The sequence below is a fragment of the Eptatretus burgeri genome, chromosome 2, assembly GCF_056783735.1.
Source record: "Eptatretus burgeri isolate ZD-2024b chromosome 2, Ebu_testis_v1, whole genome shotgun sequence".
In the NCBI taxonomy this organism is placed as follows: domain Eukaryota; kingdom Metazoa; phylum Chordata; class Myxini; order Myxiniformes; family Myxinidae; genus Eptatretus; species Eptatretus burgeri.
The window spans coordinates 146,140,011-146,163,359 of NC_140962.1; the positions used below are offsets into that span (position 1 = coordinate 146,140,011).

Genomic DNA, 23,349 nt, shown 5'->3' on the forward strand with positions numbered 1-23,349 from the left:
AAATAATTAAAAAAAAAACTTGCCAATGGTGAACCAAGTGCAAAAAAAGTTGAGAAAAGTGATGTTTCACAAAGTGGATGTTTTGGATACACAGTAGTACAAAAACAGCACATTATTAGAAGATCGTTGGAAGAACAAAACAAAGATCGATGACACATTGTCAGCAACAAATCAAATACAATTCAACCAAAACTCAAGCGATCCATCGAAATGCAGAAACCGTCGCTCGAAGGTCACCTCGTCACAGCCAGGTAAGGAGATCTCAGAAAATTAATTTCCACCTTTCAAAACGGCTCAACGACCACAATCATGGCATCGACCCCGGACAATGCTGGGTAATCAATTAATCACTAACCCTCTCCCCCCCCAAAAAAGAGGCATTACTGACTTCCAAGCAAACAACAACAACAACAACAAAAAACCTGCCTGAATGACACACATCAACAACAAAAAAATTCTTTTTTTTTAATAAGCCATTGAGCCCATCTCACCTCTGCCAAATCACTTCCGAGCACTCTTGATAGCAGTCGGTATTTTATAACAACCTGTGTGGCAAGTGATGGGGAGGTGAGAGGAATGGGGAGCAGGTATAAAGGAGCAACTAAGGGTGGGGGATTAAAAGGGGAAAGGCAAGAAGGTACAAAACTGAAAAGACACTACCCTTCACAGTTTGCAGCGCACGCACGCACGCACGCACGCACACTATTTAGACTTTAGTTAACAATCAAGAGAATTGATATTTAAAGCTTCAGCAAAAATTAACCTGACAGTGCACCACAGCAATGATGCACCAGACGGCCTAGTGTGAGGTCGTACAGGATCGTAGTCCCATGGCAACTGTGGACCCTTGGTATGTTAATTTGCATTGTGCATCCGAAAAATAAATAAATAAATAAATATCACTAAATGCAATCGGTTCGATTCCTGACAAATAATTAACCTTCGGACACGACGCAGAAGGGCCGGGGAGCAAGCAAGCAAAGCTCAGCCCCTCGATCACAGTGCACCGGCATCCTTAAACCTCCCTGTAACTGTTGCTGGTCACCACCTATCCAAGTAATTTTTGGCTCACCTGGACTTCAATCCAGTGAGCTTATATTATGTGATCGAGCAGCAACTGTAGGTAAATCACCGAGTGAGTCTGGAAACACTTCAGTCATTATCTCTTGAACCAAACACAAGATTTTGATGAAACTTGGCCACAAGCTTGATATCCGATGCCAAACGAAGATGTATTGCCCGATGCACCATCCCACTCATAAGCTCACCTGGAACGTTCTGGAACTACGTTCCAGGTGAGCTAAAAGCATGACCTGTAAACACGCATCGCTGCAATCAGCATTGAGAGGGCTTTGATTCAACCAATCATGGAACCAGATTCTGCGCATGAACAACATTTTGATGATATTTTATGACATCGTCGAGTGTTGCTCCCGATCCAGGTGAGCTGCAGGACACGTGGTCATCTTCATGTTTGTTTTTTTAATTCACACCTCAAATTTAATGCATGAGTACATTCACTGCTGGATACTAACATGCATGGACGAGACCCTCTCGCTGCCGACGTCACAATCACTACACCTGTACATTCATTGCTGGATACTAACATGCATGGACGAGACCCTCTCGCTGCTGACGTCACAATCACGACACCTGTACACGATCACCCATCCGTATCTAAGCTACATCACATTTCTGCCAAAGTCAATGTAATCCATCCCCGATGCTTGTAGGCAGCTAGCAAACTCAAATTTAAACATCTACTGTTTCTCTGCCACTACCACTCCCTTTCCAAGTCGACCATTCAATGCATTAACTACTCTCTGAGTGAAAGACAAAACATTACCAATGCATCGACTACCATCCTAACTCTCAGGCTGTGCCCCCCCCCCCCCGGTCCGATCTTCATCTCTTCTGGTGTTTTTACATATATATATATATATATATATATATATATATATATATATATATATATATATATATTCATCTCTATCCTTCATCATCTTGAACATCTCTATCATATCACCTCTTAATCACCTCCTTTCTAGTGTATAAAGCCCTGTCTCCTTCAGCCGCTCCTCATAGCCGAGTCGAGCGAAACCTGGAATCAATCTAGTCGCCCTGCACGGAACCCTCTCTGCGGGAGCCATGTCCTTCCTGAATTGTGGTGACCACAACTGCACACAGTGTTCTCGACGTGTCCCTCACTAAATTCCTGTACAATGTTAACACCACCTCTTTTGATGAACAAATGATCCCCCTCCGAATAAAACCTAAAACTCAATGGCATTGTGGTGTCTCCCCCCACCCCCCCAATCAATCACCACGACTCCATCCTTCTGACGTGTCACACACTCCAAAAACTGTTCCTTCCATCACGTACTTCGCATTTCAATTGTTTCCGCACATGACCCCATTACATTAATGAACTGAACCTGCCACTTCACTTCCCATGCTGTGAGAACACAGACGATCACCACTCCATTATCGACCTCAACTTCACTACCAAAATTGTACATGATGGTCCAAGCACCAATCCTTGAGGTACCTCACCACCCACGACCTCACAATCCGACATTCCACATCAGGAAAGCACTCTTCGCTTCCTACCAAACAGGTTTGCTACTCTGCCGACTCCACACACCCTTCCCCAAACAAAGGGCGACGATACAAACAGCCCGAGCCGTGTACCTTACCAGATGCCTCCCGGAAGTCGAGGTGCATCTCGATAACTAATTCCATCAACTTGCGAAACCTGATCCCCCTTTTATTTAATAAACAGATTTTTTTTTTAACCAATCGAGAGTTATTTAAATAATGTTTCGTCACCCAAGTCTTAATCAGTTGATAATACCCATCATATTAGAGGTCAACGAAATAGGTGTACAATAATTATTCAATGCTTTAATCCATCGATCCTTTCGCACCTAATGGTCTATATCATGCCTCTCCAATAATCTGGTATCTGTCCTGACTCCAGTGAACTATTAGACGTATCTACCAAGATCCCAAATGTCTGCTCTTCACCTGCCTCAGCGACATATTAGTGGTAATCACCAAGATCCCACCTGCCTGCTCTGCGACGACACAGAACACCGTCACACATGCTTATCGTCATGGTATTGGAGCCGTTATGTGTGTCTTGCTCCATTTTCAAGCAGTCTCCTTACCCTTCCCCCCCAAAAAAAATCCTCCAACAGGCTTTAATCACCTGTGGTGGTGGGGGGGGAGAGTGGTGGTGGGAAAGGGGGGGAAAGAGTGGTGGTGGGAAGGGGGGGAAAGAGTGGTGGTGGGAAGGGGGGGAAAGAGTGGTGGTGGGAAGGGGGGGAAAGAGTGGTGGTGGGAAGGGGAAAGAGTGGTGGTGGGAAGGGGGAAAGAGTGGTGGTGGGAAGGGGAAAGAGTGGTGGTGGGAAGGGGAAAGAGTGGTGGTGGGAAGGGGAAAGAGTGGTGGTGGGAAGGGGGAAAGAGTGGTGGTGGGAAGGGGAAAGAGTGGTGGTGGGAAGGGGGGAAAGAGTGGTGGTGGGAAGGGAAAGAGTGGTGGTGGGAAGGGGGGAAAGAGTGGTGGTGGGAAGGGGGAAAGAGTGGTGGTGGGAAGGGGGAAAGAGTGGTGGTGGGAAGGGGGAAAGAGTGGTGGTGGGAAGGGGGAAAGAGTGGGGGTGGGAAGGGGGGGAAAGAGTGGTGGTGGGAAGGGGGGGAAAGAGTGGTGGTGGGAAGGGGGAAAGAGTGGTGGTGGGAAGGGGGGGAAAGAGCGGTGGTGGGAAGGGGGGGAAAGAGCGGTGGTGGGAAGGGGGGAAAGAGCGGTGGTGGGAAGGGAAAGAGTGGTGGTGGGAAGGGGGGAAAGAGTGGTGGTGGGAAGGGGGAAAGAGTGGTGGTGGGAAGGGGAAAGAGTGGTGGTGGGAAGGGGGAAAAGAGTGGTGGTGGGAAGGGGGAAAGAGTGGTGGTGGGAAGGGGGAAAGAGTGGTGGTGGGAAGGGGGAAAGAGTGGTGGTGGGAAGGGGAAAGAGTGGTGGTGGGAAGGGGGAAAGAGTGGTGGTGGGAAGGGGGGAAAGAGTGGTGGTGGGAAGGGGAAAAGAGTGGTGGTGGGAAGGGGGAAAGAGTGGTGGTGGGAAGGGGGAAAGAGTGGTGGTGGGAAGGGGAAAGAGTGGTGGTGGGAAGGGGGAAAGAGTGGTGGTGGGAAGGGGGGAAAGAGTGGTGGTGGGAAGGGGAAAGAGTGGTGGTGGGAAGGGGGGAAAGAGTGGTGGTGGGAAGGGGAAAGAGTGGTGGTGGGAAGGGGAAAGAGTGGTGGTGGGAAGGGAAAGAGTGGTGGTGGGAAGGGGGAAAGAGTGGTGGTGGGAAGGGGGAAAGAGTGGTGGTGGGAAGGGGGGAAAGAGTGGTGGTGGGAAGGGGGAAAGAGTGGTGGTGGGAAGGGGAAAGAGTGGTGGTGGGAAGGGGGAAAGAGTGGTGGTGGGAAGGGGGGAAAGAGTGGTGGTGGGAAGGGGGAAAGAGTGGTGGTGGGAAGGGGAAAGAGTGGTGGTGGGAAGGGGGGAAAGAGTGGTGGTGGGAAGGGGGGGAAAGAGTGGTGGTGGGAAGGGGGAAAGAGTGGTGGTGGGAAGGGGGAAAGAGTGGTGGTGGGAAGGGGGAAAGAGTGGTGGTGGGAAGGGGAAAGAGTGGTGGTGGGAAGGGGAAAGAGTGGTGGTGGGAAGGGGAAAGAGTGGTGGTGGGAAGGGGGGAAAGAGTGGTGGTGGGAAGGGAAAGAGTGGTGGTGGGAAGGGGAAAGAGTGGTGGTGGGAAGGGGGAAAGAGTGGTGGTGGGAAGGGGGGAAAGAGTGGTGGTGGGAAGGGGGAAAGAGTGGTGGTGGGAAGGGGGAAAGAGTGGTGGTGGGAAGGGGAAAGAGTGGTGGTGGGAAGGGGGAAAGAGTGGTGGTGGGAAGGGAAAAGAGTGGTGGTGGGAAGGGGGAAAGAGTGGTGGTGGGAAGGGGGGAAAGAGTGGTGGTGGGAAGGGGGAAAGAGTGGTGGTGGGAAGGGGGGAAAGAGTGGTGGTGGGAAGGGGGGAAAGAGTGGTGGTGGGAAGGGGGGAAAGAGTGGTGGTGGGAAGGGGGGAAAGAGTGGTGGTGGGAAGGGGGAAAGAGTGGTGGTGGGAAGGGAAAGAGTGGTGGTGGGAAGGGGGGAAAGAGTGGTGGTGGGAAGGGGAAAGAGTGGTGGTGGGAAGGGGGAAAGAGTGGTGGTGGGAAGGGGAAAGAGTGGTGGTGGGAAGGGGAAAGAGTGGTGGTGGGAAGGGGGGAAAGAGTGGTGGTGGGAAGGGGGGAAAGAGTGGTGGTGGGAAGGGGGGAAAGAGTGGTGGTGGGAAGGGGGAAAGAGTGGTGGTGGGAGGGGAGGAAAGAGGTGGTGGGGGAGGAGGGGAGGAAAGAGGTGGTGGGGAAGGGGAGGGGGAGGAAAGTGGTGGTGGGATGGGGGAGGAAAGAGTGGTGGTGGGGGAGGGGAGGAAAGGAGTGGTGGGAGAGGGGGAGGAAAGAGTGGTGGTGGGGGAGGGGGAAAGAGCGGTGGTGGGAGAGGGGGAAGAGTGGTGGTGCGAGAGGGGCGGGAAGAGGAGTGGTGGGAGGGGGCGGGAAGAGGAGTGGTGGGAGGGGGGCGGGAACAGGAGTGGTGGGAGGGGGGGGGGAGAGCGATATGCCAGGAAACACTGCTGGTAAATTAGTGAATGATTAATTTAACATCATTGTTCGCCATGGTCATAAAACAACAAACAAGTTCCATACAATGTGTTGACAGTTGGCCCAGTCGTGTGGGTGTGACACTCACTCTCACACTTTTATTTCCAAGATTCCAAGTGTCACGTACTTTGACATTCTCGTTTGAATGAAGTGCCGATCTCCATCCCATTGACGATCAAATACAAGCAACGAAAAACAAAATAATGGTTTTGCATCCAGCAAAAAGGGTTTGAAGGCCTTTCCTCAATCACAAACAATGGATGACAGACGGCCCATCGTCACAAACAGCAATGACGTCACAATGTCGAGCTAATTTCAAGGTGTGCAACAAACCGCACCGTGTCGAGCAAGTTAAATTATACAGATTGTGATTCCCAGTTCCCATTAACAAGTCGATCAGAGCGAAGAAACCCGAACCCCCCTTGCTTAGTTACACCAAGAGAAGCTTATTCAGAAAGTCTTGGGCGGTGTATGGCACATTATAGTTTATCAAATTCGACGATGAAATAAATCGGGAATTCAATGAAACATTTGATCGCTCCGATAAAAACAAACAATGATATTCACAAGCAATGCCGAATATTGGACGAATTGCAGTAAAACTCCCAAGAACGCGAACATTTGCAGCAATGAAGCAAATACGACATTCAACTGAGGGAGATAATTAGTCAGAAGCATTGGAAAAGACTTTTTAATCGTACTCACAGAGGTTCCGAACCAAGTTCGAGGGCTCAAAGAGATCGTTTGGTAAAACTTCGGAACTGAGGAAAAAAAAAACAAAAACACGGCGAGTCACGTGACGGTGGCGGCTGAAGCCCGGCAGCGCGCGGTTAAAGAAATATATAAATAAATAATAAACCCGATATAAATAAAATAAAATAATCCAATAACAGAACACTCGGAATCTTCATCAATCACTTTCGCTCTGCTATTAAAAAAACATTCCCTTTAAAGACTTTCATTTCAACTCGTCGTTCCTTCACAAAATAAATCCTTCATTGGTTCGTGTCGCTCACGTCTCTCACTCACCGCTGTTTCCATGGTGATGGCTTTAACTTCTTTAACGACCAGTAACGTACCATCGTGCAGTTATACACCGCCTGAATCACTCTCTTGCATGTTTATTTGGTTTACACGGTTGGTGTGTGTTTTAACTTCCTATTCGAGCCAACCTCTGCCCATCAATAACGTACTACCGTGCCTTTATACACCGCCTGAATCACTCGCTGCATGTTTACTTGGTTTACATGGTGGTGTGTTCGGACCATAGAGGTGTATATAAACCCGAGTGCGCTCTTGCATTGTATTTGGTAAAACTAGGCCCTGTCCTTGAATAAAAGTAATAATTTGTCCTTGTATAGCACGGGTGGTGTGAAAGTCAGGAACATGATTACCCCTCGACTACTACTACGAGCTGCTATGACTCGCAATTAATGACCTTGACCTACCTTACAAATCGTGAACTCAAAAGAACATGGTCTTAGTATTAACAGCCACTTGACATGAGCAATGTGAGAGAAAAATTAGGCCCAAGTCCAAACTAATTACACCTTGTACAGTTTATAGCGGCCTTATCATGTTATTCTGCCATTTACAACAATCTATGCAATCAAATCTCTCATTTTATAATTATATTTAACAATTGGTTGGCCTAAACCTTGTGATGTTTTTTTTTAAAAACAAGCTCGAATGAGCAAAGATCCTCGTCCTCTTAATGATGACGTCATAAAAACGAATATGACGTCATTGTGATGTATCAGGTTTGCGATAAATTAATTTTCTGTGCTAATGCCCGGCTTGATTCCCGCAAACAAAATTCAAACGGCTTGCCTCGTTTCGGAGATAATGGTATCGGTGATTTCCATTAGCGGCGATATTATGACGTCAACTTTTTTTCTAGGAAGAATTTCCAAAATCGAAGATGGTTACTGCCTGCGCATGGGCTTTCTGCATATACATGGCAAGTTTCACGAAGATCCGATGAAAACTCTGGGTTGTGAAACAAAAAATGTCAGAAAATAGGAATGACGTCATAAAATTGATATGACGTCATAGTGATGTATCATATGTGCGGTGTTTCATCTCTGCTAATGCCCTGTTCGATTCCCACAAACACAATTCAAAAAGCTTGCCTAGTTTCGGAGATAATTTTTTCGGCGATTTCCATTTGCGGAGATATTTTGACGTCATAACTTTTTTTTCTCAGAGGAATTTTCAAAATCCGAGATGGTTACTGTGTGCGCAGGGTATTTTTACATATATATGCCAAGTTTCAGGAAGTTTCGATGAAAACTGTAGGCTGTGAAACAAGAGTCCACAAGAAGAAGAACGTGAGTAAGACTTCGAGATCCTCCACGAAGATCTAAAAATGTCGATCAAGCCTAATGTCTAAGCCTGACACTGACAGGCTTATTCCCCACTAAGTTAGTAGCCTTTGACTAATGGTAAGTTAGGCCTAACACCTACAGGCTGAGAGGCTTATGGGGAGGCTATGACTTTGAGTATGACACAAGGCTGTGGCAGAATGCTTAGCTCATGACTCGAGGTGCTAATCATGCATCTAGGCCCAAGGCCTACATCTGAAATGTAACCTTGTAGGCCGAGCCAAACAATTTATCTTGTAACAAAAACTAGTTCTATCATCCTCTACTACAGTTTGTATGCAGCGAGTAATGTTATAATTAGGCCGAGAGCCTATTACTTCGTAGAAATGGGATGTTTTTCTTTTCTTTCAATCATAGGCCACCAGTGTACAGCCATTGCCTAGGCCGGCAGAACCAATTGAAGACCTGGGTGCAAGAAGTACTAAAGTCACATTTTTGAAAAAAAAATGAGCCGGCACCAATCCTATAATCTATAATGGCCAGAGCATCATTTGATACCAAAAAATTCCAAAAATAAGTACTAAAGTCCTGTATATTGATATATGGTCATTGTTGAATTCACTAAAATGTAGTGCAATAAATACTCAAGTCCATAATGTTTGAGCAAGAAGTTCCTAAGTCCATGACTGTCCAATCAAAATGCTAGTATGTGTCACGTGACAAGCTCTGAAAATGGCGACCATGGAGGCTGGACAGCATGGTGTGAATGAGGATAACCCTGATAACAGGCATGACGGGGGCAAAAACGTAAAAGAAACCCTGGAGACTGGGCTACAAAGAGAATGAAGGATGCCAAAGCATCAGGTATGTAGTTTCTATGCATTATACTTTTCTGGTACTGAAAAAGGCACTAAATTCGTCATCAGCTTTTGAGCCCTCATAAAACTGTGCATATGGCAGTGCAGTGCAACGCTGTGCTGACCCAGATTCCCCCTGTATTGGATGTATGTACACTGTACAGCCCCATGAGACATAGCAAAAATGACTGGCAATCAAAATTGAGCAATAAAGGGTTTTGTGTGTTAAAAGTACCGAAGTCCAGCCATTTTGTCGCAAAAAGTACCTACGTCCAGGTATTTAGCCACAAAAAGTATTTAAGTACAAAACTAATTTTCTCGTTTTCTTCGTAATAAGGAATGATTTTGCCACAAAAAGGGTTTGTCTTCTCTGTATAGCCCCTGGAACCAGCAACAAGCTCCATAGTATGCCACCTTTAAAAAACAAGTATCTGCAGCATGTTTTGAAAATTTTGATCCTCAATATCTCAAAAGTGTTATTTTGTGACTAAAGTACTTCTTGCACTCAGGTCTTCATTTCAAATTTAGCGGAAGTCTATGTCAATCTGTGTTTGATTTCGAATGCGATATTTAAGATACGAATAGGCCTACTTTAGGCAAAATAGTTGAATTGGATATTTCTGCAACATACGGATGCCATACTTCACATGAATGCATATCTTGTTTTATTATCCTGAGTAATGACATGAAGCAATATATTGCACAAAAAGAACCAAACAAAAACATTAAGCTTCTAGGGCCAAGTACTTGACAAGCCTTTGCCCAGACTTTAATCCAAAAGCATCATGCACATATGCATATTGTGAGTTGATTTCAAATTCTGTTACCTGAAACTTTAAGTCATACAATGATACAAATATTGCAAGATTGTAAGTGTGTGTGGCGCCAGTCTGTTAAGTGGAATTGTTTAAGTGTTTTCTTTTCATTGTACATTGCATTTATTCGGATAACTCTGCTCTGTGTCTCCCTCCCCATTGTAAATAAATATCTGTTAAATGTTCCAGTTCGTTGCCTGTCATTTCTACCATTGACCCAGCACGGTGCGTATTGAGAATTTGGGAGGCCGTGTTCTGTAAATTGTCGTTTAGACCGACAGACTTTGATAATTCTGCTCGGTTACACAGGACCGAGGTCGCTAGAGCGACCCGGTTCGACAGAGTCCATCGAGGGTGTGACTTCCCCCGTAATTTGACGACGTGGGTACTTAGATATATTGAAATTAGGCAATTAATCCTACCCCACGCCGTCAAAATATTAGCGACCACGGTCCGCTAAGGGACCCGTGACCTTTCGAACTTATCCGAGAGTCATGACCAAAATTCCGGGGTGTTCAGTGGAGACGACCTTACTGCTCCCCCTGGTGGTCGTTTATCGCTGCCGAACCCCAACCCACAACATTGTTTCCCCAACTCTCATATTCGCATTGAATTGCAAATTAAAAGGATAAAGTCTTCAGTAAGATTTCAAAACATTTTAGTTGAAAAGCAAGTCTAATCACATGCTATCTATATTGACTTCCTTCAGATTCCCACTTGGCAAGCCAGCTATCCTGGAGAAGTGGATTTCAAGCATCAGCCGAGCCAAATTTCAACCAAGTAAATACCACCTGATCTGTAGCGAACATTTCGTGAAGGAGGACTATGTCAGAGGTTAGATATCGTAGGCCATAAACAAACAGAAAAACAAAATAATTAGAGAAGCATATTATGCTTGATGTTTTGTTTTGTTGTTTATTTATTTATTTTTTGTTTTGTTTGTACAGGGTTTTTTTGTTTTGTTTTATTATTATTATTTTTTCTTTTTTTTTGTATTTGTTTTGTTTTCAGCTTTTTGTTTTCTTGTTTAGTTGTTATTGTTTTGTTTTTGTTGTCGGCCTATTTGTTTTATTTTATTGTTTTAGTTTTTGTTGTTTTTTTTGTATTTGTTTTGTTTTTGTCATATTTTTTGTTTAGTTTTTGCTGCATTTGATTAATTATTTTTGTTGTATTTGTTTTGTTTTTGATGTATGTTTTGTTTTGATTTTGCTTTGTTTTTTACTTACGAAATCAAAAGACTTCTTAAGTATATTGATGACTTCCGTCCTCTGTTTGTTTGTTTGTTTGTGTGTGTGCTTGTTTGTAGGCAAGATAACTCGAGAATGGAAGAAGCTACCAACGTCAAATCGGTCGACGTTACGATTTTTGATGGTTTGGTACAGAATCATCGTATAAACTTCTGGTTTGTGTCGCTACCTTCTCTGGAGACAGCTTTTACGAGACAAGGTCAGAGGTCAAGTTGACGATTTCGTAAGTACCAGTCTATGACTGCTTGTTCGTTTGTCTGTCTGTAAGCAACTTTACGGCAAAACGGCTTTAGCAAACACTATCAAATTTAATCCACAGGTGGGCAATGAACCTTGGACGACCCCATTAACTTTTGGGTCCAATTGGATCAAAGGTCAAGGTCAAGGTCACGAAAAGATCAAAATCGTTTTTCGCTCATAACCGTCAAAAATGATCTGATTTACTTCAAACTAAGCTTATAGTGAACCTTATTCTATTTGCCACTTATAATCCTACCCATTCCTATAGTGAAAAATGCATATTTGTGAAGATCGGTAGGGTCCGAAGTTTTGGGGGTCATGGTCATTGGTCAAAATTACAAATTTTCCATTAAAACTAAAACATGGTTACGAAAATACAACTTTACGGGAAAACAGCTGGCTCAAACACTGTCAAATTGTATCCACAGGTGGGTCATGAACCTCGGACGACCCCATTAACTTTTGGGTCCAATTAGGTCAAAGGTCAAGTCACGAAAAGGTCAAAATCCTTTTACGGTCATAACCGTCAAAAATGGTTTAATTGACTTCAAACTAAGACTAAAATATTCCTTATTCTATGACTTATAATCAACTTCAGGTTAAGGACGTATCAAATTTAAATTTGATCCCCAAAATAACTTTATGCCTTAAATGGGTGGGATTTGTTGTGTCTGGCACCACTTGTTTACATTTTTTTGTTTTGTTTTTTCTTGTATTTGTTATGGTTTTTTTAATGTATATTTTTTGTTGCTTTTGTTTTGTTTCTGTTTTTGATTGTTTTTATCTTTCTCTTAGGTACAAAACAATAAACCTCTCAACTTTCCCCAATGCCAAGGCAATGAAAGAGGTCCAATTTCAGTTTTTCATCATTGATGTTTTCAGTGTAAAAAATGCGTATTCTTAACTGTTTTTATTTGTATTACTTGCAGGGATTCATCCTCGAGATGATCACGATGTCATCTACCACGAGCTCCACGAGTGGGCTGTACCTTCTGTCCTCCCAGCTCACCCGCCACATAAACAGAAACAAACCAAGAAGAGACCACCTCCAAGAAACAGAACTACAGCTTCTGCTAATGAGGAAAGCATCGACCCCCAACCTCCAAAGAAAGTCTTTTCAGTCTTTGAAGATCACAATTATGCTACATCACACAGTATGATTTGTATGAAAGTTGCAACCAGTATGAAAGTTGTACAACAGAAGGTGAAAAGGCAAGAGGCAAAAATTTCCAATCTTCTGTAAACTGTAAAGGATCAGAGCCTTATCAACCAGGGACAGCTTGATTTGTTGAAGTTGAACTTTGGGGAAAACACTTTCACTCTCATCGAAAATGAGCTCATTCCCCAGGAGAAAGACAAGCATGGCCATCGATACAGTGAAGACCTGAAGCAATTTGCAGTTACGTTACATTTTTACTTCACAATTTGCAGTTACTTTACATGACTTCTTGAGACAGTATCTGCATCTCCCACATCCAAGCACCATACGTAAGTGGAGTGCTAGTTTGAACTGTCAGCCAGGCTTCCTTACTGAGTTTATCAGCCACTTGAAAGAAATGGCATTGATGTGGATTTTTTTAAAACCCACCTTGTTGTAATCGTTGTCCTCCTGAAGGATTCTAACTGGCCGATTGTGGAATCCTATTTGACTTCAGACAGAGTTTAACGTTTGTCCGATTTGATTATAAAATCCTACAAAAACCCTATCGACACTGATAAAACTGATGTCCACACAAGTCCTTCCTTGTGAAACAATTTATTTCCTAATTATACACCATACACTTCTCACCCTTGTACAATGAACTTAAGAATCCCCATTTGATTGCAATATTATTTGATTCTATTTCATTTATTCTTACTTTAGTTAACAGTTAGACCAACCCGATTCAATTCACTTCTACATTACATCAGAGAGTTTTATTCTAACTTGGTACTTGGTCAGTTCCAAGGAGTACAAGCCACTGAGAAACTATACTTCCTCACGTGCTTGCACTGAAAACAATTTTAGATTTCAAAGCATTTTATACTTTCATGAGAGAGAGGTTGGGGGATATTCACCCAGACTGTAGACGTGTCCTTTTGACGAAAAGCCACTTCGTACATTTCTAAGCAAAGGTTCATTTATCAGCTCAGTCACTCTGCTCCAGAACAACACATTTCTTATCATTTCGGGCAAAAGTCTTTTGGCCAGAAATGACAGCCAATTCAACTTGCAGCATAAAAGTTACATTTCTGAAACTCCATTTGTTGCAATTTAAAATACATTAATATAAATTTTTCCCCCACAGCATCCACTGAGTGACTCTTTCAAGAAGCATTGTACAATTATGTTTGATGTTATGGCACTCAAGAAGGAAGTTATCTATGACCCAAAATATTGTAACTATGCAGGTTTCGTAGACTGTGGCCATCTACCATCTGCTGATGACAGTCTTGCCACAGAAGCTCTGGTATTCATGGCTGTGGGATTGACTGTCAACTGGAAATTTCCGACAGCCTATTACTTAGCTGACCACCTCTCTGGGGCTGTACAAGCCAAATTTGTTGTGTTCATAGGAAAACAGCAATTTTCCAGATTGGACCATCCTCCTTCAAACTGTCCATATTGTTTTTTCTTCTTTCATTTTGCCTCATTATTTCTCCTTAAATTTGATGGAAACCTTCCTGACAGTGATTACTAATATTATTTTATCATTTCTGGAAAAGAATAACAAAATACAATTTTTATGGAAATTGTATACTGTGGACGATTTTGTAAGTATACCCCCCCTCATCAAGCCACTCCCCCTACACCCCCACACCCCCCCACACACACACTTGCCCAAGTAAAAAAACAAAAAAAACAATTTTTTTCCTCTGAAATTTATTTCAGCCCCCTTCCCCCTCCCACAGATATATTAATTATCAAAATTGTGATATTTGGAAAGAAAACTTGATGTGTAATAATGTGAGGATTTGATCATCTTTCTCGGATCAAAATAATGAACTAATAGTACAAAATTGTTTTGCCAAAATATTGTGACCAATCACTGTGGTAAACATATTGTGGAAGCTGGACACATTGATTGGCAATCACGCCACCACCAACTGCAGATCTGAACACGGGGGGAGGGAAGAAAGCTTATGGGATGGGGTGGGGGGGGTCTACGTGATGGCATATGAAATGAAACTAAACAGGAATAGGAAAAATATATACTACTCTAAAAAATGATTTGGACTTTTCCAGATGTAAATATTAATCGCTTCCAAGTTCAAATACCCGAGATTTAATGATACAAATTTTATTTTATCCAGAACTCTGACAAGCACTGGGGATGGCGTCGCCATCACCGTGCCTACGAGCCCAATGAAAACTTCACATGATGTCGAAGTAATGCTCGGTTTCTAGTGTGCGTTCTAATAGAATTAATAGGCTGCCGCTCAACAATTTAAATCATAACCGCAATAGAAATGGAAATGTCAACATCACCGTCATGCTGAAGAAAAAAAACAAACAAACAAAAAAAAACCAGGGAGTCTGGAACACTGACGCTAAACATTACCTCGACGTGATTCGACTTATGAGTAACTTCCAAGTAACGTGTGTCGATGTGTGTCAACGATCGCGTAACGTGCCTACAACTTATGGCCAGCGTATGCGGAACGTGTGTCGTACGCTGGCATACGTCGAAAATTTGTCGACGTACTACGACGTATGCCAGCGTGCTTCAGCATGCTCTTAACGTATACAAAACTTACCCATAACGTATTTGGCAAATTTTTCATACGTCGGTATACCCTGGCTAAAACGTCAAGGTGTGACAGCGGCTTGACACTTCGATGTCGAGTGCGGTTATGATTTGAATCGTCGAACCGCAGCCTTTTAATAGGCTACGCCACGTGATCGTCGGCGATACGCTGCCGCACGCTATGCATACGTTAGACTATCGTTGGGCATAGGTTGTGAACGCCGACAACATGCTAAGCATTCGTTGATATAAGTTATCTATATGTTATCGAAACGTTCTGTGTATGTTACTAATACGTTATGCATTCGTCAAACTCGTTATGAATACGTCCAAAACTGGAAAAAAACATCAATAGTTCAACGTACGCCAGCGTTTTACATACATTTTGATACCTTGCCATACGCTGGCTAAAATGTCAAGGTGTGACAGGGCCTTAATGAATGGATGGTCTTTGCCAAGACTTCAAATTCATAGCTGCTGGTGCAAACATTTTCCAGAAACGGTAATAGAAAGCGTGACTTTTATTACGTAGGACGCTGTGGGGTTGGTTTAAGGTTGTATTCCTAGACCATGCCAGGTGAGGCATGATTCCTACCATACCTGAACATTGTGCACGAGATTAACAGATGGTCTGGAAGGATGGATATGGACACTTTGGTACATTATTTCTGTGAGCTGCACATTAAATGTTTCATCCCAAAGGAGCATCGGATTTGCATCAATCGAAAATTGTTCCATCACAAGTGACACGTACGAGGTAGTAAGCACAAGGGTGAGACGCACAGCAGCTGGATGTTTAATTTCTGATAAACATGTCTGAGCAGGAACACCGATCAATTGAGCATCTGCACAGCAATGCAAATGTATCAGCAAAATAGACAAAGAGCACTCCGTTTACACCTCTCACTCTGCTATTAGGCGTTACAGGAGCATTCATGGAGGAGCATTCAGGATCTAAATGAGTGTGAGGCTCCTCTCTGCAAGCCGAACCAGTGATTTCAGGATCCGTACAAATATTGATTTTTGCGAAGTGGTGACACCAACATAATCAAGATAGTCAGGATTATGGGAAAATGTAAAACATGAAGAAAGAAATCACAACTTGAGGACATTGCCAACAGGTGAGTGGAGATCTAGGGGTGCAGATATAGAAAAATCATGCAGACAGGAAAAAAAAAGAAAAGATTTTTTTAAAAAAAATACACTACAGGAGGAAATTCACAAGAAACTGAGAACTGGAAGACAAGGGAACTCATTCCGTGGCTGTGCAGGTAAAAAAGGAAACACATGTCTTCACATCATTTATCACTGATCATGTGACGGTGAAAGTTAAAACGAGCTAGCTATCGTGTGCAGCCTGTGGCTGCTGGTCGCATCATTTTCTGGGGGCGCTGATGCAGTGACTCCTACTACCAGGAAGCTCGTACTCATTTCGTCGACCTCGGAAAGGATCACAGGTTGAGTCAACCCCACCTGGTGTTTATTCAACAGGAATTTTAAACTCAAGGCCCTGAGATCTTAATCCAGCCACCTTAACCACAGCCAGCCACCAGGCTGTGTTAAAACTGAATTAGGAAAACATGATATCGTGAACGTGAGATGTTATGTCGTGGTGCACATCGACGGAGGTGCATTCCGATTACAGTCTGTACTTTATAACAGTGATACGTGGAGAAGCAAGGCAGAGCATTTAACATTGAAAACCGCAAAAAAGTACAGTGCAAGTTAGTGTTGCATCCAAAGTGCGAAACATGGAAGGACAGCAGACAGTTACAAGTCTTAATTGATGCTTGACACCAATTTTCAACTTATTCAGAAGAAACATTCATTTATCGCGGCTAAGGTAGATATTTTTTTAAAAAAGAACACCTCATAACGTTAATGTGGACTTCAACCCCTGGCATGTTAGGCGTTACTAGTTTACTTGATGTGGAAGAGATCTTCAAATGAAGTTGTTATTGAAACCGTCGCCTAGTGTCAAAGTCTTGCAAAACCATGTTAAGAGCTCATGTTAAGAAACTTTCCACATGTGATACCATCAAAAGGGTCGAAGACAGAAGACATTCTCCCAGGCACAAGTAGACATGAATATACTTGCATCGATTGCAAAACCTTACAATTTGGAACGAGTTCTCAGAAAGTTCATCGCCTCCGAAACTAACCGTTGGACTTAAGGTGAGACTTCAAAGAAATGACCAGAACCCCCAAGTTGAAACAAACCATTACGACTCTAATCCTTTGCAAAGTTCCGCAGCTTAATCGGTGTCTTCATCTCTGGCTGTCTTCTTCTCAATGATGAGGCCTCACAAAAGGAGCCAAAACTCGCACCACAGAAGTGAAAAGTCCTCAAAAACCATTCCTCGGTTCTTTGTTGTTACGTTTTCCGGAGGTGGCGTCGAAAGGTTCAACAAATTCCTTCCGAAAGTACTGCACGTCAAAAAGTCGAGCCGAAGAATAAACCTTGACCGAAGTTTTTTTTTTAGTTTTCAAATTGGGAGTTCCAACGTAAAAGCAACGATCTTGGGCGAGATACACACGTCGTGGATCGAATGCTCAAAAGACGATCGACGTAAACGGAGAGCATTAAACATAAGAAAAGCAATGCTTGGAGCAACTGCCGAAACACCAGAACGAAGCAACAATACAAACATATCAAAGACGACGATCAACAGCGCAGGTTGGATCGAAGGAAGAGTTTGTGTTGCGACACCATCGACTCTGTAGTCGCAGAAAGAGGAGAAACGACTGGAGTTTGCACGAGGCTACGCCAAAGCATCTGGTGACATTCAGAGATATAAGGCTACAGTTTTATATATTTGTGAGTGCAATTTAACTTGTGGTGCCAAGCACGTTATTTCACCTCGACACAAGTGTACGAAGCATCGTGCCAACGCACGTGTGATGCAACTGCTTGGAGTGAACGCGTTTGGTTGCACGAGACAGACAGACACTCTCCAAGCTGTCCTGGCAAGCCTCGACATCTCACTCGTTGCGATTCTGCCGGTGGACTGGAGCGGATGAACACACCTTCAGGACTAGCATAAAACGGAAAGTCGAAGACGTGCTAAGATAAACATAGTCGTTGCAATAATTAGAGACAATCGGTAAAAAGAAAAAAAAATTCCCACTCGCTTTACCTTTTCTTTGGAGACAAAGTTTAGGCTCACAGAAGAGCTAGAAGACAGAACGGAACAGTTATAGAACACAGTGGAAAGCAGGGCAGATGGAGACTTGGAGGAGGAATGGGAATGGGTAGGAATGAGAGCAAGGAGTGGGAAGGAAGAGTTGACAAAGCTGGAGACAAGTTCGAGCACACGCCAAGGGGCTGATGTAGCAGGAACCTTGCTTATTAGATACGCTTTCCAACAAGTTTGTACTACTCTGCAAACTTTCGTGATTCAGTCAATAAAATATAGGAGAGAGGAACAATGGCTTTTCACTCCAATGCCGGAAGAGCTCGAGCACACGCGTTTCTAGAAATGGAACAGAAGCAGATAACGAATCCGACACTGACTCTCTTTGTAAATCAAGTACTCGCTTTGAGAAAAAGTACTTTGCTTGAATTTTGGTATCACAATGGGTTTCCCCTGTGGAACCACGACCTTCTTCCCATCGAGCTTGAGAACCGAGTCTTGCTTTGGATCTAAAAGGGAAAATGATGACAACACAAGTCAAGCACAATAGAGGGTGTGAGTTTCAATTTTTGAGAATGGCTAATGTCAAAAATATTTATGCATTCGCAGAATAATAATTACACACACGTATACATGAGTGGATAACACGGTTCCATCGGCCGTTTCAAAGGAATTCGTTTCCAATGGAGTGTTGAATATTTATGGAGTTTGACAGGAATTTCCTTTGACAGCAAAATAGCAGGGACTCGAGGAAATTCCGCATCACGTAAAATGTGACTTCAAGTCATTAACCCCTTTCTTATTCAAACCCTAAACCCCATCTCCCCATCCCAGCCATAAGTCCTCAACGACAAGTCTTCAAGCCCTCCTCGCAAACCCCCAAGCCATAAAGTCCCACTCCCAAGTCCTCAACCTCCCTCTCTCAACCCAAAGGGTGAAACCCCCCTCCTGCCTTCAAAGCCCCTCCCAACCCCCTCGCACCACAACTCAACCCCTCCACCCCTACTGAAAATTCTCAGTCTTTCACGTGCCTTTTTGCAACCTCCAGGAGTGCTGTCATGTGTCTTTTCCTCAGGAGTGGCTTCTGTCTAACCATTCTGCCATAAAGCCTGGATTTGTGAAGTGTTGTAGAGACTGTCCTTCCGGTAGGTTTTTCCCTTCTCAGCCAAGGAACTGTAATTACGACAAAGTGGTCATTGGGTTCTTGGTCACCTCCCTGACCAAGGTCCTTCTTGCCCAGTTGCTCAGTTTGTTCGGACGGCCAGCTCGAGGAAGAGCCTTAGTTCCATATTCTTTCCATTTCCTATTGATGGAACTCACCGTGCTCTTGGGAACTTTCAATACTCTAGACATTGTCAGAAGTTTCAAGGTGCAACTCACTTGGTCAACCAACAAGCTTTCCAAATAAGTCAGACATAAAGTGGTGGAGAAGCTCTGTTCAGGAGAGGGCTAAAGAAAGATTTTAAAGTCACTAATTATGCCTTTGAGTAAGGTGAAATCCATCATTAAAGGGGACCCCAAATGCAATTTTTTTCTCCCAAAATCAGTGTCGAAAAAAAGCTCTCGAGAGTCGATTTTCGATTTCACCAGTGACGTCACATCTGGAATCCATATTGATCCGAACGGCAGTTTTACTTGGAGAAGCAGTGCAGGTCGAGTTCAGATTCAGATGCTCATTCCATCGTCATGAGTAACTCTGAAGGCTCTCAGAATATTGAAAGTGATCAGTGGGATTTTGGAGAAACTATTGGAGACAAAATTAGTAATGGAAACACTTTCGGGGGAATTGTGGAGCCGAATTGTTTTGAGCCTTGTGCGAGTGATTCAGAGGAAGCGGGCGGAAGTGTTCGTGAAGATGAAAACACTGGTCGCATGATCACTTCAGCTTGTTAGGGTTTGATTTTCCATTCAATTAATGGTTTATATGGGAGGAATTTTTTTTTGTACGAAATGAAAAATCGGTTTATATATTACTCGAGCAGAAACACCTATAATAACCCGACAGCACGAAGACCACGGACAAAATGGGCGACAAATGCTTTGTCCAACCGTCGCAGGCTGACTAAGTATCTTGTATGTTACAGGATCGTCTCATTTCATGATTCACCGTTTGAGTTTAATTGTACCGTAATGTAACCCGTACACAGTATGGATCTGGTGGTCCACTTCTGTGTGTGACATCACAGCTAATCTGAAGAACATTTCCACATTTAATCGCAAATTTACCCACTTCATAATTCAGAAATCGGAAAAAGACGCATGATATCTATGTTGTAGGGTATCAAGGGATAGATTAGCATTGAGGTGGTCTGAGCATTTGGATTACCCTTTAAATGGAAGACGCATCATACCACCCAGACTCCACCCAAACTAAGCAGCCGAGCAAGCAGGAATCTGGTTTGGGATGTCACTGTAAATCCAACAATGACTTTGAAAGAACTGCAAAGCTCGATGTCCGAGATAGGGGGGCATTGTTCATCAATCAACAATATCCCGTTCACTTCACAAAGATGGTTTTTATGGACAGGTCAGGTCAGGTCAGGCATGGGAGCATGTGCCGGAGCAACGTGGCACTGCGTCCACTCCAGCCGGTACTCCAGGGGCCTCCGTCTGGCCATCCCCCAGGCAGATGCCTGGCCCATCCCTATCACCTTGAGATGCTGATCAACCTGCTGCAACCACGAGGCACGTGGTCAGCCATTTGGCCTCCTCCACTCACGAGGCTCCCTCACGGAGAGAATCTGGTGAGCAGGATCAGCAGCAGGAAAACGAGCCACATGTCCATACATCCGCAGCTGACACTCACGGACTATGCAGGTAACAAATCTCATTTGAGTCTCACTCAGCAACCACACGTTGGAAACAAAATCTGAGCAGCGATAGTGAAGGATTCTCCGAAGAGAGCTGGTCCCAGAGGAATTAAGTCTTCATCTCAGATCCCTGATCAGAGTCCAAGTCTCACATCCATAGAGCAAGATTCCTGTCAAACTTACAAAGCTTTTGTCTGAAGCCTGATGGAGTACTGCTCTCCCCTCTGGGCTGGTGCTCCTGCCTCCCACCTTTCTCGGCTTCACGCTGTCGAAACCAGGGCATTTAGGATCATCGGCATCTCCCGCAATGAAGCTGAGTCTTTGGGCCTCTCACTCAATCACCGCAGGTTGGTCGGTGGTCTTTCTGTCTTGTACCGACTCCTCTCCAGCCTTGCCCCCCCTGCTCTCTCTGCGATTTGTCCCCACCACATTTCCACAGGGCGCTCAAGGTCTGCCAACAACCCCCCTCTGGTAAAACTACCAAAATCACGAATCACTGCTCATCTTCACTCTTTCATTCCTCTTTTTTTTCCCGCCTTTGGAATAAACTTCCTCACTCTATTCTTTCCCATTCTTCCCTCCAGGCTTTCAAAACAGCTGTTCACAACCACCTCTTATTTTCCCCCATCCAAATCATCGATCTTTTCTACCCCCGATAATCCACCCAAGCCCACTTCCTTAAATTCCCCTGCTTTCCTTCCTGAAAGTCCCTGTAATGTCCATCTTCTCTTCGCCACGTTCCCCGTCCCATCCCCATCCCTCTCCCTTCCACAGTTCACCTAATGTGTCTGTTCCCCACTGTTTTGTCCCTTCCACTCCCGCCCCTCTCGTCTCATGCCCCATTGCTGTGAGTTGTGTGTTCGCTCTCATACGAGCCTCGACAAGGTATACAAAAAAATTAAAAAAGACTGTAAGCACCAAGGACCTGAAGACTCGGACTTTCATCCTCCCACACAGGTAACGGCAGTGCCACACCCCATGATCCATTGACTCCATTACTCCCCAGGCCCAACCCAGACGTCTGATGACCTCTGGCTCACAACCAGAGGAGACATGAATATCACTGCCAAGGAAAGTGAATCTCTCTGTGACGTCAACATCCTCACCAGAAACAGGTACAGACAGGAAAGCAGCGTTCAATGTTATTGAAAGCCTGGATCTTAGTTTTGATCCAGGAAACCCATAATCCCAGTGGTTCCGACTCCTCAATCAGCAACTCGATTGTCCCAAAAGGATATCTTGAGTCTCCGCAAAGACGACTGCATAATCTGCGAAATCAAGGTCAGAGATCTTGACATTCCCAATCAATGCACTGCAGCTTGATATCTCCGACATCCTCCCCATAATCCAGTCCATACAAGTGCTGAAAAGTGTGAGGGCCAGTACACACCCCTGACGAACTCCAGTAACAAGTGGAAATAAGTCAGACATGGTATCACCAGATCTCACAGCATTCTTAGTACCAGAGTAGAGTTCAGACATCAGTTTTGTTTTGGTGGCACCCCACGAAGACCAATAATCCTCTAGAGAGCATCCTGATTCACTGAATCAAATGCTTTTCAGAGATCAACAGAGGCTGCAGGCAGCCCCTGCCAAAAGCAAGGACACAAAGAGCAAGGACACAATCAATTGTTCACCTCTTTGGTGTGAAACCTGACTGCTCTGGATGCTCATACTCATAAAGATGGTGGAGAACCCTATCAAGAATTATCCAGAAAAAGAACTTGCCCAGTATAAAGTTGCTTGTCCTTTAATCACCCCAAAGGTAGTTGCTGCAGTCTCGGCAATTACCCTTCCCTTTCCAGAGAGGGACAACAAGGCCCCTCTTCCAGTCAGTGGAGATGATGTCTGTGTTCAAAGCAGAGCACAGATCTGCATGCAACGACATGAGTAGAGCATTTCCACCAGCCTTGAGAAGTTCAGCATGGATGCCACAGATCCCAGGAGCTTTACCCCATTTCAAGCGGTCAAGCACAGCCTGTGGTTCCACAAACTAAGGTGGATTACAGTTGATTGGAGGGTCAGCAATCAGGATTGGAACATCCCTGACGTCCATCTCGACAGCTGGGGGATCAGCCTGGTACAGATGCTCAAAGTAACTGGCCCAGCAGGCCTTCACTTCGGACTCCTCTGTCAAGAGCGCACCACCCTCAACTCTCACTGCAGTACACCGAGAGACTGTCTTGGAGGAACGCAATGCGCAAATTCCTCTGTCAACAGGACAATAATCACTTGTCCACAGGTGATGCTCTACCCCCTCACAGGTTACTCGCACATCGGCCTCCTTGTCCACCCTGAGTGCACATTCAGTTTTATGCTTCAACTCACTGATCAGCTCAGCTCTGGCATTAAGTCTGGCCCTACGACTCAGGTCAATGGTCCCTCTGGTGTCCCTTGAGACACACAATCCTTCTTCGCCCTCCAGCGAGTTCAAATATATCCACCGGCAACATCAAGGATGGTGGGTGGTCGTGAAGGCACTCCACAACTTTTCAGGATCCCCCAA

At 44.4% G+C, this 23,349-nt stretch overlaps 3 protein-coding genes across 9 annotated transcripts in view; 1 reads left to right on the forward strand and 2 right to left on the reverse strand.

Annotated features, from left to right (window-relative positions):
• Positions 1 to 6,583, reverse strand: part of TMEM243 (transmembrane protein 243) — a 22,596-nt gene extending 16,013 nt beyond the window's left edge. For 2 of the 5 annotated variants that reach the window (XM_085871643.1, XM_085871645.1), the window contains exons 1-2: positions 6,394 to 6,582; positions 492 to 545 (exon numbers count right to left, since the gene is read on the reverse strand). The gene's annotated coding sequence lies outside the window, so the exon portion shown is untranslated. Of the gene's footprint in view, positions 1 to 491; positions 546 to 6,393 lie in introns of all 5 variants that reach the window. The other 3 variants (XM_085871642.1, XM_085871646.1, XM_085871641.1) reach the window with 3 other exon arrangements.
• A 2,161-nt stretch (positions 6,584 to 8,744) lies between these two features.
• On the forward strand, positions 8,745 to 12,646 carry LOC147033457 (THAP domain-containing protein 1-like). The gene is made up of 3 exons (XM_085851603.1): positions 8,745 to 8,800; positions 10,394 to 10,518; positions 12,101 to 12,646. The coding sequence occupies exons 1-3, from the start codon at positions 8,745 to 8,747 to the stop codon at positions 12,412 to 12,414; spliced, it is 495 nt and encodes a 164-aa protein (XP_085707729.1). The 3' UTR covers positions 12,415 to 12,646.
• A 3,014-nt stretch (positions 12,647 to 15,660) lies between these two features.
• PARP3 (poly(ADP-ribose) polymerase family member 3) overlaps positions 15,661 to 23,349 on the reverse strand; it is a 31,513-nt gene continuing 23,824 nt past the window's right edge. For all 3 annotated transcript variants that reach the window (XM_085871650.1, XM_085871651.1, XM_085871649.1), the window contains one exon: positions 15,661 to 18,542. In XM_085871650.1, coding sequence (XP_085727776.1) covers positions 18,373 to 18,542 — 170 coding nt within the window. In that variant the 3' untranslated portion in view covers positions 15,661 to 18,372. The remainder of the gene's footprint in view (positions 18,543 to 23,349) is intronic.